General features: G+C 41.9%; 2 protein-coding genes across 5 annotated transcripts in view; one reads left to right on the top strand and one right to left on the bottom strand.

Moving 5' to 3' along the window:
- Nucleotides 1-15,311, top strand: part of TFB1M (transcription factor B1, mitochondrial) — a 64,726-nt gene that overhangs the window by 36,764 nt on the left and 12,651 nt on the right. The window lies entirely within an intron of this gene.
- Nucleotides 7,225-14,693, bottom strand: CLDN20 (claudin 20). Of its 3 annotated transcripts, XR_009263422.1 has the most exons (3): nucleotides 14,303-14,693; nucleotides 9,664-11,086; nucleotides 7,225-8,733 (listed from the first exon to the last, which is right to left on the bottom strand). XR_009263422.1 is itself a non-coding variant. In XM_058735756.1 (2 exons), exon 2 carries the CDS (start codon nucleotides 10,981-10,983, stop codon nucleotides 10,324-10,326), a length of 660 nt encoding a protein of 219 aa, XP_058591739.1. In that variant the 5' UTR covers nucleotides 10,984-11,378; nucleotides 14,303-14,693; the 3' UTR covers nucleotides 7,225-10,323. The 3 variants fall into 3 exon arrangements, 2 of the variants coding, with proteins under 2 accessions (XP_058591739.1, XP_058591737.1); XM_058735756.1 differs by having other exon boundaries at nucleotides 7,225-11,378; XM_058735754.1 differs by having other exon boundaries at nucleotides 7,225-11,086.

The raw sequence follows: 15,311 nt of genomic DNA, 5'->3' as shown, positions 1-15,311 counted from the left end.
TTTTTATAGTTCTCTATTCCTTTCTTCTTCTCTTGCTCTCTTCCCTTGTGGTTTGATGGCTTTCTTTAGTGTTATGCCTGAATTTCTTTATCTTTATTTGTTGTATATCTATTACAGGTTTTTGATTTGTGGTTACCATTAGGTTCATGTATATCTTAATGTGTATAGAAGTCTGTGTGAAGTTATGGTTGCTTAAGTTTGAACATATTTTAAAAGCACTAAATTTTTACTTACCCTGTCCATGTCTTATGTATGTGATATCATATTTTACATCTTTTTATGTTGTAAAATGTGAAATCCCTTGGCTGAGTTTGGTACATATAATTGATTTTACTACTTTTGTATTTAAACCTCCATACTTTCTTAAATGATTAATCTACATTTATTAGAAGTTTGCTTTTATCTGTGAAGTTTTTTTTTCCTTTCATAACTTCTTCTAGTTATGGCCTTTCCTTTCCCCTCAAGTCCCTTTAACACTTCCTATAAGGATGTTTTAGTGGCGATGATCTCTTTTAATGTTTGTTTGGGGAAACTCCTTATCTCATCTTCAATTCTGAATAAAAATCCTGCTGGATAGTATCCCCGCTTGCAGGTTTTTTCCTTTCAGCACTTTGAATGTATCTGCCAAAGCCTTATGGGATTTCCCTTGTATGTAACTGTGTTTTCTCATGCTACTTTTAAAATTCTCTCTTTATTGTTACTTTTTTTTACATTTTAATTATTTTGTGCCTTGGTGTGGACATCCTTGGGTTAATCTTGTTAGGGGTTTTCTGTGCTTTCTGGATCCAGATGTCTCTTTCCTTTTCTGGGTTAGGCAAGGTGTTTCAGCTGTTATTTCTTCAAATAAGAGTTCTGCCTTTTTATATTTTCTCCTCCTAGGATCCCTACGATGCACTTGTTAATACAGTTGATGATGTCTCTGAGTTCCTTAACATACTCTCATTTTTTATTCTTTTTTTGTTTTGCTGTTCAGCTTAATTGCTTTCCATTGCCCCATCTTCTGGATCACTGATCCATTCTTCTGCCTCCCCTGATCTGCTGTTGGTTCCCTCTAGTGTGTTTTTTTAATTCTACTTATTGAGTTCCCCATCTCTGGTTCTGTTTCACATTTTCTCTTTGTTGAAGTTCTTAGTTTATCCATTCTTTTTTCAAGTCCAGTATCTTTATGACCATTCCTCTTATTTTTTTATCAGGCATTTTGCTTATCTTTGCTCATTTAGCTCTTTTGCTGTGATTTTTGTCCTGTTCTTTCATTTGGGACACACTCCTGACTCTTTGTTTCTGTCTAACTTTGTTTCTGTGTATTAGGGAAGTCAGCTACATCTCCCAGCCTTGAAAGAAGTGGCCTTGCATAGAAGAGGTCATGTGATGCCCTGTAGCACAGTGCGCACTGGGCACCAGAAGCAGGTGCTCCAGAGGCGTCTCCTATGTGGACGGCATGCACCGTGCTGTCGTGGCTGAGCCACGTTTGTCTTCAGCCCAGTCAGCTGCAGTGACCCACTTTCGTGTGCTGTGGGTGTGTTGGACAGGGTTTGGTCCTTGTGCTGTTGAGGTGCCCGTCTGAGGATTACCTGGGCTTGTAGGTGGGTAAAGTCAGTGATCAGACTAGGTGTTTGCAGTCAGCCTCTGCCGCAGCTGCGGGCCCACTGAATGGCAAGGCTCTGTCCCTGCGTAGCTAGCGAAAAGGCTCAGCTACTGCAGCTGGACGCCGTGCTGCGTGGGCTTTCCTCTCCCTCTCCCCGGGGCAGGTGGCACTTTTGGAGTGGCCCCGAGCCCTGCCAGGGCTGCTTGCAGTGTGTGGCAGGGCAGGAGCCGCTTTGGAGGGATGCCTGCCACGGCGGGCAGGTTAGATGGGGCCGGTCCACAGGAGCACACGAGGGGACAGGGTACAGTACTAGCTAGACAGGTGGGGAGTGTTAGTGCTGGTTCCCGCAAAAGTCCGGCTAGCTAGGCCAAGAGCGGGGATGAGAAATGGTGTTTGCCAGCGCTTTGTTCTCGGGGAGGTCTTCTGAAGACCCCTGCCCCTCTAGTGCACGTTTGAGATTCGTAAGTAAATCTCCTGCACATATTCCATGAGCACTTCTCAAGCTCCTGGTGTTGTGCTGTGCTTGGGTGGAGCTGTTTAATATGCTGGCTCTTTAAGGGTGGGGACTCAGTTTCCTATGTCCTCTTGATCTCTTGGAGTTAATCCCACTGATTTTTAAGGTACCCAGAGTTAAGCCCCGCTGATTTTAAAAGCTCCCTAAGTTAAGCGTCGCTAGTTTTCAAGGCCAGAGGCAGTGGGTGCTTGTGTTCCCTGTGCTGGGGTATCTGGTGTCCGGTGTGATCTCCCTTGTCCCTGCTCTCTCCTGTGGTCGGTGTCACTGGGGGTTTGGTTCCCAACCACAGCTCTGTTCCTCCTCCCGTTTCCAGTGTTGCCTCCGCTGTGATTAGCTGCAAGATCTGTTCTGCTGTCGTCAGGTCCTATTTAGGGTTAGTCACACAGATGTACCTGTTGTCTGTTGTGTCCACGGATGAGGTGAGCCAGGGGTGGTCTTCCTCCACCGCCCTCTTCGGTCCTCCTCTTTCCACATTTTTAAGAGATCCTATTTTGGCAGTGTTACTTGTGATTAATCATCTGTGGAAAATAGTTGGATATTAAACAAGACTGTTACTATTACATGCTAATTACAGAAACAGAGTTTCTCTGCCAAAAATGAAAATCAATAAAGTGGTGTCTGTTTTAGCAAAACTACCACTGGATGAGTTACTATAGGATATATATTATAGAAACTCGTCTATTTCTTTGTCGGATGTGTGTTGAGTGGAAAGGCCAGGCTAGGCTGGGGCGGGGGCGGAGGGGGCGGAGGGGGCGGTTGGTGATGCCTGAAAGATGAAAGGGATAGGAGCACCGTCAGACATGGAGTCTGCCATCAGGGAGTTTACAGCTGGCGAGGAACAGATTTCTTCTCGCTTGCCGAAACTCTCAAGGATAAAGTCGTATAAAGTTTCATTTGAGATTCATTAAGGAAAGTAGACAGCATGAGAAAACTTGTATGGTTTTTTGGATCGAGGTGATATATTTAGAATGGGGCCCCAACCAGCAGTGTTAGCCCTCCTTGTCCATCTTGCAGCGTGGTCTGAGAAGTCTCCATAGTCTCTGCTACCACCATCCACTTCCTCGGCCATGTTGTCCACCACAGTTAACTGAGCTTTGGGGTGACTGTAGGAATTCAGTCCTCCTTCCCTCCTATAATAGTTTTCAGCTTTTTCTAAGTCAGGCCCAGAAAACTCATTCTCAGTACCACCTCCCTTTAGCATCTCAAGTTTTCAGACATTGTAAATGGTTTCTTCCAAAATAATAGATCCTGTTAGGTCCCAGACAGGACCCAATGACTGGAGATGTGTTATAGGTCATCATCAGGTTTAATTTATTTGTGCTTTCAGGTATTTTCTATCCTAGAACAGATGGCCATTGTAATGAAGAAAACCAGTTGACCATATAGCTTTCTTTCTTCTCATAATGCACATATGAGTGTATATAACATTTTGAATGGTGTAGGACCCCAATGTATCAGAAACAAAGACCTTTACTTTTAGGCTTTTATACTTAGGGTTCTGACCACAGTCCAGAATCTTGAAGCTATTTAAATTTTACCAAGTGTTTCTTAAGGTGGATTTTAGAATCTTTTTAATGGAAAGTTTTTCTTTGTTTTAGTTACTTAGTTGAGGGCATTTTTAGAGGTTGTTATCAACCTTATCCTTGATTTTGCGGCAAGATACACATGCAGTTAGGTAATGTTCTTTCCTCAAGGATTAAGGCCTCATGAAAATATTTATTATTTGAAAAAAAACTAGCTATGTTTTTGGTTCACTTTGTTGAGGAATGTTTGCTTTTTGACAAATTAAACATATTCATAGCAGTTTTCTTGAGATGCTTTTCATCATGTTATAAATATTACATGCAAGGAATTTATTTGTAATCTAGGAAAACAGCTATCAAAGAGGAGAGAGACTGTATTATGATAAAGGAAAATAGTAAATCAAATGATTAAATTTTGGTTCTAAGAGAATTCTCTGCTGCTCTGAAGTAGTTGTACTATTTAGCAGATCGGGAATATTCTGAGGAAAGCCAGAAAACATTTGACTGATGGATGGTTGCATTGAACAAATTAAAAAAAATTTTATTTTCTTAAGAAAGGAGAAGAATCTTCTAGAGAAGGTAAAATAATGGCACAAGGGGCGCCTGGGTGGCGCAGTCGGTTGAGCGTCCGACTTCAGCCAGGTCACGATCTCGCGGTCCATGAGTTCGAGCCCCGCGTCAGGCTCTGGGCTGATGGCTCGGAGCCTGGAGCCTGTTTCCGATTCTGTGTCTCCCTCTCTCTCTGCCCCTCCCCCGTTCATGCTCTGTCTCTCTCTGTCCCAAAAATAAATAAAAAACGTTGAAAAAAAAAATTAAAAAAAAAAAAAAAAATAATGGCACAAGCCTAACCCTATGGCTAAACCTTTCTGAATACAAGAGGAGAAAGTCATAAACACAAATAACTCATAACACAAGTGAAAAACAGTGCTAGAATAGAGGTACAGGCAGGTTCGCTGGGGAGTCTAGAGAGGGGGGTTAATTCTCTATAGATGCTCAAAGAAGTTTCCTAAAAGTCAGTACTTCTTCTCAACCAACCCTGAGAATTAGATACGAGAATTTCTTTTGTGATATTTCAATAACGTATTTATACCACCTTAGAATTTTTCTGGAGAATCTGTAATCCCTCCTGGTTATTGGTCTTTAGACAAACCAACTTAATCAAGGCAAGGCTTTTACTTCCATGAACTAGAATAATCCTGTTCAGAATAGTTGACCTAAATTCTTGTCAAACTCATTATTTTTATTAACTTCTCTAGGCCCCAAAATTTGAACCCAAAATTCTTTTCTATCTACAGAAAATGCAACTTCCTAGGTTAGATTCATAAAATTTGTCAAATTGACTTACTCTAGTGTTTCTTAAACTTCTGGAGTTTTTAGTGAATAAAGTCAGAATTTTTAAAATTTTGTATTTTCATTTCACTATTGAGTTCATAAAATTATTTTACCAATTACAAGACAAAATGTTTTACAGTGCAGATTCACAATTGAAAAATGCTTCCATGAGCAAATAAAGCTTATTTAAGTTTTTCAAGCTGACATTTTTAAACCCTGAAGAATCCACGTATTTCTGGAGTTCTACAGTAATTTTTTTGAGCCGATCTGCACATTAATCAAATTTGAGAAATACTAAGCTATTAGCTAGATCCTCAAAATTCTGTGTCATTTTTTTTTTTCTTTTTAAAATTTTGGTCATGGGGCTTCTAATCTAACATACTCCCAACAGAATGGATAGGCTTTGGGTCTTAACCACTATGCTATCCTCAAACCTAGGTAGGTCGCTTGGATATAAAATGAGAATTGCAATGGGCTCGTTTGATTAATACGATAGAGGCAGCATACTCTGGCGGAATAAATAGAATGCTTTTTATATGCTTTTTTTAATTTTTATTTTTGAAAGAGAGCAAGTGCAAGCAGGGCGGGGGCGGAGAGAGAGAGAGAGAGGGAGACAGAGGGTCTGAAGCGGGCTCTGTGCAAAAGCCGGATGCTGGGCTCAAACTCATGCACTGCAGGATCACGACCTGAGTTGAAGTCAGACGATGCTTAACCGACTGAGCCACCCAGGTGCCCCTAGAGGTATTTTAAAGGAAACTAGATGTACTGGAATTCCAGTGTCCCTAATTACAAGAACTCGGTCAGGTCAATAGGCTGAATTTTAATATATCCCAAATTGGGGCAGTAATGTCACCCTTGAAGGATTGTTTTGAGAAGTAACGTGAAGTAATGCATTTGGAGGCAGTCAGTGGAAGATCACTGTTATTCTGATTATAAACAACTATTTATGGACTAAGTTGGTATATCCTGATACAGATTTTAAGTTTTAAGACTTTCATATACTTTATATCTAATTTTGCCTATTAGGAGTACTGCATGTGGAGCAAGTTACCCCTGTATGGGACAGATTTAAAGCATATTGTCAATACAATTTTAGAAGAATTAACGACGATATACCCGTGACATTATAAAGAAAAGGTCACGACTTGAGGCATCCATGCCTGACCTTTGAGGACCACATTTTAGAAGCTTTCAGCCATCCTTGCTGACAGCTACTGAGGCCTTGACTTCTTTGTGAAGTAATCTTGATCTTCGTAAAATGGGTGGATTCACGTAAGAAAGCCATTTTTTCATGCCTTTGTGTGTTTTGAAATCAGATAGTGAGGATGTTATTTCTGTTGAATATTGCCCTATATTTGAGAACCCTGTGGACATATTTTTCTACTTAACTAATATTCTTCTGTGTTAGGTCTGATTTCCTGGAATTAGGGACTGAGATGAGAATTTTTATGAAAGTGCCGTATTGAGTGTTCTCAGAAGAAGGGTGAGGGAAGCAGGGTAAAGCAAGGGGGGCAGAAAAGCTAAGCAGGAATATTGTGCCTGGAGAGCAGGGTCAGCCTGGTCTCACTGGGTCAGAGGGTAGCGGGGAGAGGGGGAGCAATGGGGCACAAACTGTCCCACAGACTCCGTCGAGGGAATGGCATGTTCTACACGTGTGTGGTCAGTCTTTGGCTCACGGCCACCTCCTAGGAGCAGTGGTGCCCTAGTCTACCAAGGGAGGCAATTCCGCACGTGTGAGCTGGTAGCGAGCGCCCTGCACTCACAGCAGCTGGGGACGGACACACAGCCCAGTGGGAGCTTAGGCAGCACCCCCGGCAGCCTCTCTAGCCTCTGTAGGCACCTGCCCGAGACTGCCGTCAGACGCCTCATGTGGCCTTCTGTGCCTTGGTTGCTCCAAGTTCTAAACTAAGTTTCATACGTAATTCCTTTAGTAGCCTTCAAACAGAATTATTTAATAGCATCCTATCTCTCTTCTTTGTAACTTTAGTCTTTCACCTTTATCATTGTTTTTGTTCTTATTATGCCGGCAATTTTATCGTTAAGTAGCCTCAAATTCTTTTTGAGAGTGAGTCTAAAATAAAAATAAACGTGTAAACTAAAATCCAGTTTTATAATTAAAGTACAAGAGTCCTTCTTAAAAATCAAGTTAGTGTTGGATAGAAACAAGATATTTATTATTACAATTTACCTTCATACAAGTTATGTTTTTATAACTACTCAAGAATAATCGGACGCTCAACCGACTGCGCCACCCAGGCGCCCCTAAAATAAACAAGAAGTATTATAAGCCCAATGAAGGAAGAAACAAAATTACATTTTCGCAGGTGACCCATTCATGTATGTATAAAGTGCAGTGAAGTGAATTAAAAAATTATCGGAGGTAATGAAGAGATTGCAACAGGTTCACGGGATTATAGCCTATGATACAAATCTCAAAAGTCAGTACAGTGAATTTATGCTAAAGCCTTGTAGCTAAAAATATGGTAGTAAAAGATGTAATGAGAAAACATTGAATCCAGAAGTGGATCTGTCTATACCCCAGCCTGCGCCTGCCCATGTGTAGGTAGTGTGCTGATGACCCTTTCACCTGCCCATGTTGTTGCCCAGATTACTCGCTGATTTCTTCAGTCATAACACACACACACACACACACACACACACACACACACACATATACACATATATCTGCTCTGTAGGTAAAATAAGCAGGACATTCTGGGGCTTTCTGGTGTTTTCTTTTGGTTTGGTAACTTTATTATTTTCTTTAAAATGAATGTTTAAATAGAATTCAAATACATTAGATCAGGGTTTTTAAACCTGCTCACAATTGACATTTTTGGCTAGAAAATTCTTTGTTGCCTAGGCATTGTAGGGTATTTCATAGCATTTCTGCCCTCCGCCCACTGGGTCCCAGTACCGCTACCCCAGCTGTGATGACCAAAGCCGGCCCCCGGCGCTGCCCTGTGTCCTCTGCAGGCTCCACCCACCCCGCTTTGGAAAATGCTGGTGTAGACCAAGAAAGTCCCGAGCGTGCTTACCGCCCCCCGCCCCTTCAAATGCTGTGTGCACATCCTGTCATTGAATCCTTACAGCCCGTGTGTGCGTAGGTGCCGTTCTATCCTCATTTTCACAGGAGGGGACCAAGACCTAGATTCAGTAACACGCGCCGCGCAGCCTTGTGCCCTGCGTAAGCCGGCTGGCACCTGGTCTGACTCCAGGGCCAGTTCCCTCCGGTTGAATCCCATCTCTCCGCTTACCAGCTGCCTGCCGTTGGGCAGGTGAGATACCGTACTTTCCCCTGGTTCAGTTGCCCTCTGTGCTAGGAATAGTGCCTGCCTCCTAGAGTCCTCCTGAGGTTTAAACCAGTCCGTGTACGTCCCGGAAGGACTGGCACGTCCTCGTAAGCACTGTAGGCAAGTTACGGAGGCTACAAAGGTAAAAACGGTACCTTGTCTCAGAGTCTAGTCGGAGATGCAATAACTTGTTTGAATAGACCGTATTCCCAGAGAGTACAGGGCTGGAAGCAGCGACCCTCAGGGAGTCAGGAGTGGGGTCACAAAGGAGGTCCCGCGTGAACCCCGAAGGAGGAGTCGGAGCGTGGGCGGGCAAGGAAGGGGTGAGTGTGGGAGGTTTCCGGATGGAGGAATGCAGCAGGGATGCGGTCTGGAGGGACGGAGGGACTCCGAGCCATTTCATCATTGCTGTGTCCAGTCTGGATAGAATTCGGCCATTATTTGTAGGAAATGGCTGCTTTTCTGGAGTTCAGAACATCCCTGTGCCTATTTAAGAAGAAAATATTCTAGAGCAAAATAAAAATTATTTTTTGGAGTATGTATAGACTTATATAGAACACATACGGTGAACTTTTAGCATAGGACTATCAGGTACAGAAACTGCATATAAAGCCAGTCCCAGTAAGCAAAAGGAGAGAGATACAGGTGCCAAACCAATCTGGTCACATTAATTTGCATAAAAATACTTTTTACCAGTTATTTTTAGTATACATGTGTTTAGAAAATATTTTGACCCTCCAAAAGAAATCCATACTTTAAGCTTCTGTTTAAATATTGTCTTTTCCTGATTCCCGGATGAAATGATACCTTTCCATTGTAGCCATCCTATTAATGGCCAATGACACTGTTGCAGAAGAGAGTGAGTAAACTAGGTATAAAACGTGTTAGTCTCTACTTCTGTAGGCACAAATGAAAAATATGTAGTCACCTAAAAGATATTCTTCACACTTCCTGAGTTACTGATGTGCAAAGAAATGATCCTTTTTCCCCCTTTACCATTTTATGGTGAGCAATGACTAAGCCTAAATTAATGAATTATTAGAAACAATAGTGGGCCTTGTCCCCTTTGTGCATTAGAAAATCCAGTTTTTATTTTCTTGTTAAGATATTTGGATTACATATCACAAATTAACTTACATTTTTAAAGTATTCTTTATACTTTAATTTTTGTTCTGTTTACTACTGGAAGCAGCTCATTTATAAGAGAACAGCAATGTTTTTGTTAACGTGAATCAAACTTGAGAAAAAAACGACAACTTAAAGTAACTTCTATCATCCAGATACTCATCAGTGAGAGGGAGAGGGCTCTGGGTTGTAGGATAAATGAACGGAATCTGGAGCATCCTCTTGCTAGCAGCAGAAGACCGCACTTCTTAAGCATTCTAAGTAAAGCAAACTGTTACTATTGTCACTTACTTTGTACTTAATGCCTCCCAATCCTGGAGATTTCAGTTTGCGCTTGATTTGGTTTTGCTTTGCTGTGGTAGCATTTACCAGTTTCTTTTCCTTAGTTCTGCCTGCCTAATCTTTGAATAGCCTATCGCTGGCTCTTGGACACGTACGTAGATATTTTCTAAAATGAAACAGGAAGCAGGGAGGTCACGGTAGGTGGGAAGCTGGGGAGGCTGGTTTGGGCAACACTTAAGAGAGATGGACATCTCTTCTTTCCCTCATGGTCAAAGAGCAGGCTTGAAAACAGAAGCAAGTCCCTGTGGTTACCAACAGCCAGCAAAAGCAGATGATACCCTGGATTAACACAGAGAAAGGCGCTTTTTTATACTTGGCAATTTCGTTCTTTTATAAAATCCAACTAAATAACAATTCAGAAGATGTGTCAACAGTTTATCTTAAAAGGAAAAAAACCCCATCAATTGCCTTCTAAAACAGAACCTCTTTCAGTTATAAACCACTGGATAAAACACGAAAAAAGGAATGGAAGAATAATCTTAAAACGGATCTAATTGCACACAATAGTTTGTTGGCATTTTAAATGACCTCATTTATAGTTTTCCTCTAAAACGAAAAGACGAAAGCCACAGCAGGCACCTAAACATTCCATACGCGTTACACGGTCATTTACACGTAATCTTTGAGGTTGTACGCGGAGCTGCCCTCTGGCTGCTTGGCGGAGGTATGCCGCTGCTTGGCTGCAAAGAGCCAAGCTTCCGGAGCCTTTTTCATACAGGAAGTGCAGAAAATCATGCCGGAGACGAACAACAGCGCGGCCGAAATGAATCCGAGGTAGACGGCTCCTCCGGGCTCGTGTTTGTTGCTTTCTGGAACCGTCAGGTCCAGGAAGTTTGCTATGATCTCCTTTGTGTACCACACGGTTGGGATCAAACCAGAGACCCCTGCAGCCATGAAGCAGACTCCTCCGGCAAAAGAAGCGTGGCTCTTTGTGTCTCCGTCCCCTCCTAAGCGAGTGCATTTCATCCCCACTGTGGAAGTGCAGATCCCCAACGCGGACAGGACACAGGCCAGGACCATGGTGGCCCGTGCGGCCTGCACGTGGATGGGGAGGGACAGAATGGAGTACTTGAGGGTGCAGCTGAACATCCCGGTGCTGTACCACGTGCAGTCCATCCACAGCCCCTGCAGCTGCACGACAGCCGTGATGATGTTGGAGCCCGAATCCACGTTCACCTTCCAGTTGGGCAGCAGAGTGGCCGTGAGCACTCCAGACACCCCAGATAGAGCCAGGACGAAGGCCAGGAGCTGGAGACCCGCGGATGCCATGACGTTACCTTATCTTGGTCCCCCGTTACCTGCTGCTTGATTATGATGGCCCCTGGTCAAAACCGTAATGCTGTCTGTGCGGCAGAGAACCAAGTAACAAAGGCTAGGGAAGGAAGACAAACCGGGATTAAAAGAAAGGCTAACGAAAAGGCTTACGTTTCCACGGACGGTGGGAGCAGGAACACATTTGAATGGGCCTCGCAGTAGATGAGGACACTCCAGCCCAAGAGAAAAGCTCACGCCAGGCCCTCAGAGACTACCGGTCATTCTCCTGAGTGCAGATGGGTGGTTCTCGAAAAGTGGCCACTTTGTTCTTTTTAGAATTTAAACTGTGCTGAAGTCTATGATGATGCCTTCTTGGGAGATTTTGACATACCGAATTCCAGTTGTAGGATCTGATAAAGAATTTTAATAGCTTACAGGTTTTTTTAAACCCTATGATTTCTAATTAAAATAATAGGTAATAAGGGAGAAATGAATAGTTTAAGTCCACCTCTTAAAAATGATTTCTAGGGGCACCTGGGTGGTTCCGTCGGTTAAGCGTCTAACTTCAGCTCAGGTCATGATCTCACCATTTGTGGGTTCGAGCCCCATCTCGGGCTCTGTGCTAACAGCTCAGAGCCTGGGAGCCTGCTTCAGATTCTGTGTCTCCCTCCCTCTTTGCCCCTCCCCTGCTCACACTCTGTCTCTCTGTTTCTCTCTCAAAAATAAAAACATTTTTAAAAATTAAAAACTGACTTATAAATCTTAGTAGAGTTTTTAAGTATTCAAAAAATGATTTTATTTAAAAAATATTCATTAAGCACTTACCATGTGTCAGACACATAACCCAAGTAAACTGTTTAAGGAGGAAAGGAAATTCGTGGAAAGAAGTTAAAGCCACAGGCATGATTATCCCTAATTTCCTGTTAATAAACTTTTACAAAATCCTTATCTAGGTTAGCACTCGTTTCACTGCAGGTGCAAGACGCTCGGTGCAGGAACAATTAGGCCAGTGTCTTTTGCTTGTGAGAATGTGAGATCCTTTCTAGCTGGGACCAGAATCCTTCCCTGACCCAGATGAAGTAGTCTGCCGTAAAACCGGTTGTTCTGACGGATTCGGTAGTGACCTTGAATCTTGAAAGTACATGCCAGAAATAACCACATCCTTTGTTGTATGTGAAAGAATACCAAAAATAATTTAACATTTTCTTAAGAAGAGAGTAAAGACCGCACCGAATTTGTGGCTTGGCTGTGCTTTACCCTGGCAGTAATTACTGCCTTCTTTGAGGGAAGTCTAATGGTTTCTGAAATACAGTAATAACTTTTTTTGTGTTTCTGAATCAGTTTTTGAATGACGTATTAGAGTGGCTCTGTCACGATTCATATATTTTACAAAAGGCAGTGTGGGGCTCTGAATCCAAAATACTGGGCTCAAATCTTCACTTTCCAGAACCTCTCTCTGCTTTAGTATTTTCTTCTGGAAAATAGGATTATAGTATGTATATCAAAGAGTTAAATGCATTTAAGGGCTTAGAGAACAATATCCAACACCTAGAAAGTACTCCATACATTATAATCAACACTGTGATTAGCATGCTGTTTTCTGTCATGTGACAGTTGCTATTTAATAACATTTGAAATATTTTTTCTTTTCTTCCTTCATCGAACTGATTTATTTTTGTAGAATCTTAGAGCTGAACCAAACCATAGATATAACTGTGCGTCATCAATTTTCCTGATTGGGAAGGACACTGAGGTGGTAAACCCCCCATGGCCACGCAGGTCTCAGCAACAGTGTCCGGGTGTTCCCGCCTCCCCCACCATCACCCCAGTACTCAAGTGTGAGATGCTCTCCGTGTGCCTCCGGGGAAGCACAGAAAACGCTACATCTGCAGGCAGAGAACGCCATTAACTGTCAATTTTATCCACTCCCTGTCCCACGAAGGGGGAAAAAAAAAAAAAAAAAAAAAGAACCACTTCACAAGACATTAATGGGGCAAATAGCTTAGCCTCAGAGACTCACCCAAGGAGGTTGATGCCTGGCTTTTGTAAAATAGCTGAAGTAATACTAATCCGTGCCTATATCAGAAGTACAAACTTAACATAGTTATAGCATCGGTTCTCTAAGAAGTTAAATCCTGGGCTGTCTAAATTTGCTTCGTATATTTTTGTTCATAGCTTTAAAATATGACAAACTTAGGAAAGGGTTTCCCTGAAACTTTAAATCCTTAAGCATCAGACTTACAGACACATCAGAGTACTTCGGCTTTTGGCATAGCCGTACGGTTCACTTCTGTTTTCCAAACCTCTTTTCATACCTGACACTAAAATAGCACAGAATAAAGTTTCTAGGAAAAAAAAAAAAAAATGAAGCACATGTTTATAGTTTCGTAATAGCTGTTTTCAGGTTTGGGTTTTAACATTTCAGATTCCAGGCAGTTCCCTAAATTACCGCCTTCCCAGACCTTTGTCAGCTTATGGTTTCTTCGGCATCGAGATTGCTGTTAACATGCTCTAAGAGCATCTCCTTTCCCTCTTTATTTTTACTTGGGTTGAGTAACCTTCATGTGTTGATCAATCTATGCTCAGCTTCCCAATTATAACCTTTTTCTTCCCATTAACCAATACGTTTTATAAATTTCAGTGTAATTCAGGCTTGCAGACAGCTTGTTCATCTTAATTAACACGTACTGGCAGTGATAAATTACAGACAGCCAGAATCAGCGTAAACAATATGACATTGCATTCAGCTAGCATAGTGCCTGCTCACTGTTGAATATCGGATCTTAAGTGCTTTCTTCTGCACGGAGAACTTCTGCAGAAAAAAATTTGTTCTCCACAATGAAGGTCACTATTTCTGTTCCTTTTGTAAAAACATACTGGCATCTTAGCTATATTGCTATGAATTTTCTTCTCCTCTCCAGCCACAAGTATGATACAGTTTGTGGCCTGTTCTCTCACATTGCTATCTCGTAAGTAAGTACGGAATAAAAGCATACTTTGTTTCCGTGGTGGTGGTGGTGGAATACAGGGAAATCCAGCAGAAGCAGCAGAGGGATTGCATGTAAAAACTTAGTTCTAAATACACAGGTCTCTCAGGGCTCCAGAATACACTGCTTGCAGAACAGAGCCTGTGAGTGTTAACTTTATGGACTTACTTGCCAACAGAAAGTCTGCAGTGGATTTCATTAAAACGTAAAGTCAGTTTTCCAGACAAGATCTGTTTATAACAAAACTATTACTTTAAAAACAGCCCGACAACTTACAGTTCGAACTAAACACTTAAAGGTCTCTACTTCTATTTCTGAGCGTTGTAGAAGCCTCTCATTTTCCATACCTTTTGTCAGGAGCCTTCAGTGTCTTAACCCCCTTCTGTCAGTTGTCTTCAAACGAAGCTGCTCGAGGCGGAGAAGCCACACTTGAGGCTCCCGTCCAGCCTGTGAGCATCAGGGACAGAGCTCCGCCAAGTTAACTCGCACGTAAAGACCAACATGGGAATCTGAGGTAGAGACTGCTGATGATGCTAGAAGATAAATACCAGGTTCCCCATCTCATTTTTTGAGCTGTGGGAGAATTAAGAAAGGAGAGGCGGGGAAGGGAGGGAGTTGTTGTTACAACAGGATTTGTCGAAACCTGAAAGCTGAAAATGCTTTTGTGTCACTGTACAGAGGAGGAATTCTTCGCGTGCTCACAAAAAGGCTTTCTTTTCCTTTAATATTATGTTGCACTCCACAGTTATAATTTATTTTTGAATTTTTATCTGTGTTGGAAGATAGTTTGTTATGTCCCCAATTAAAGGATATGGTCTGAAATATTTTTAACTAGATTGTGCTTTGCAAATGATAGTCAAGACGATCTTTTTATGCTGGTGCTTGTGACTCGTCTGAAATCAAGAGTCACAAAATTGGTAGCTTTCAAAAAGATGTCCAAAAGACTCTTTTCAAAATATGCATCTTTTCAATAAAAGAAAAAGGAACCCTGTTGACTAGACTCTGACCAGTAAATCTACAAGTATTTTGTGGGTCAGGGACGGGGCGTGTCCTGAATTTTCTTTTGTTATTCCTTCCACTGAGAAAGATTTCTGGAGTATAACTTAACAAATTAGAGCTTTTAGAAAATGTGAAGAAATTACACCAAAATGATGTGGAGCATATTCAATGAAATAGTGAAATCAAATATTGAGGTCCTGACACCTTGAATACAGACACATTTCATGTCTGTCGACTCTGAGTTCACATTTTACTTTCCTTCCCTGATTCTAATTCTACAAGCTATAAATTCAGAACCACTTTATAAAGAAGGTATTCTGATAATAGACTTTTTTATTTCCCACGTATTGTAGCTAT

Source organism: Neofelis nebulosa, chromosome 6, assembly GCF_028018385.1.
Source record: "Neofelis nebulosa isolate mNeoNeb1 chromosome 6, mNeoNeb1.pri, whole genome shotgun sequence".
NCBI classification, from domain to species: Eukaryota; Metazoa; Chordata; class Mammalia; order Carnivora; family Felidae; genus Neofelis; species Neofelis nebulosa.
The sequence above is the reverse complement of the archived record's forward strand: the minus strand, read 5'-3'. Positions and strand labels throughout refer to the sequence as shown.

What these genes read in the sequence shown, in the direction of transcription:
- CLDN20 (XM_058735756.1), bottom strand. Translation starts at nt 10,983, where the DNA reads ATGGCATCCGCGGGTCTCCAGCTCCTGGCCTTCGTCCTGGCTCTATCT.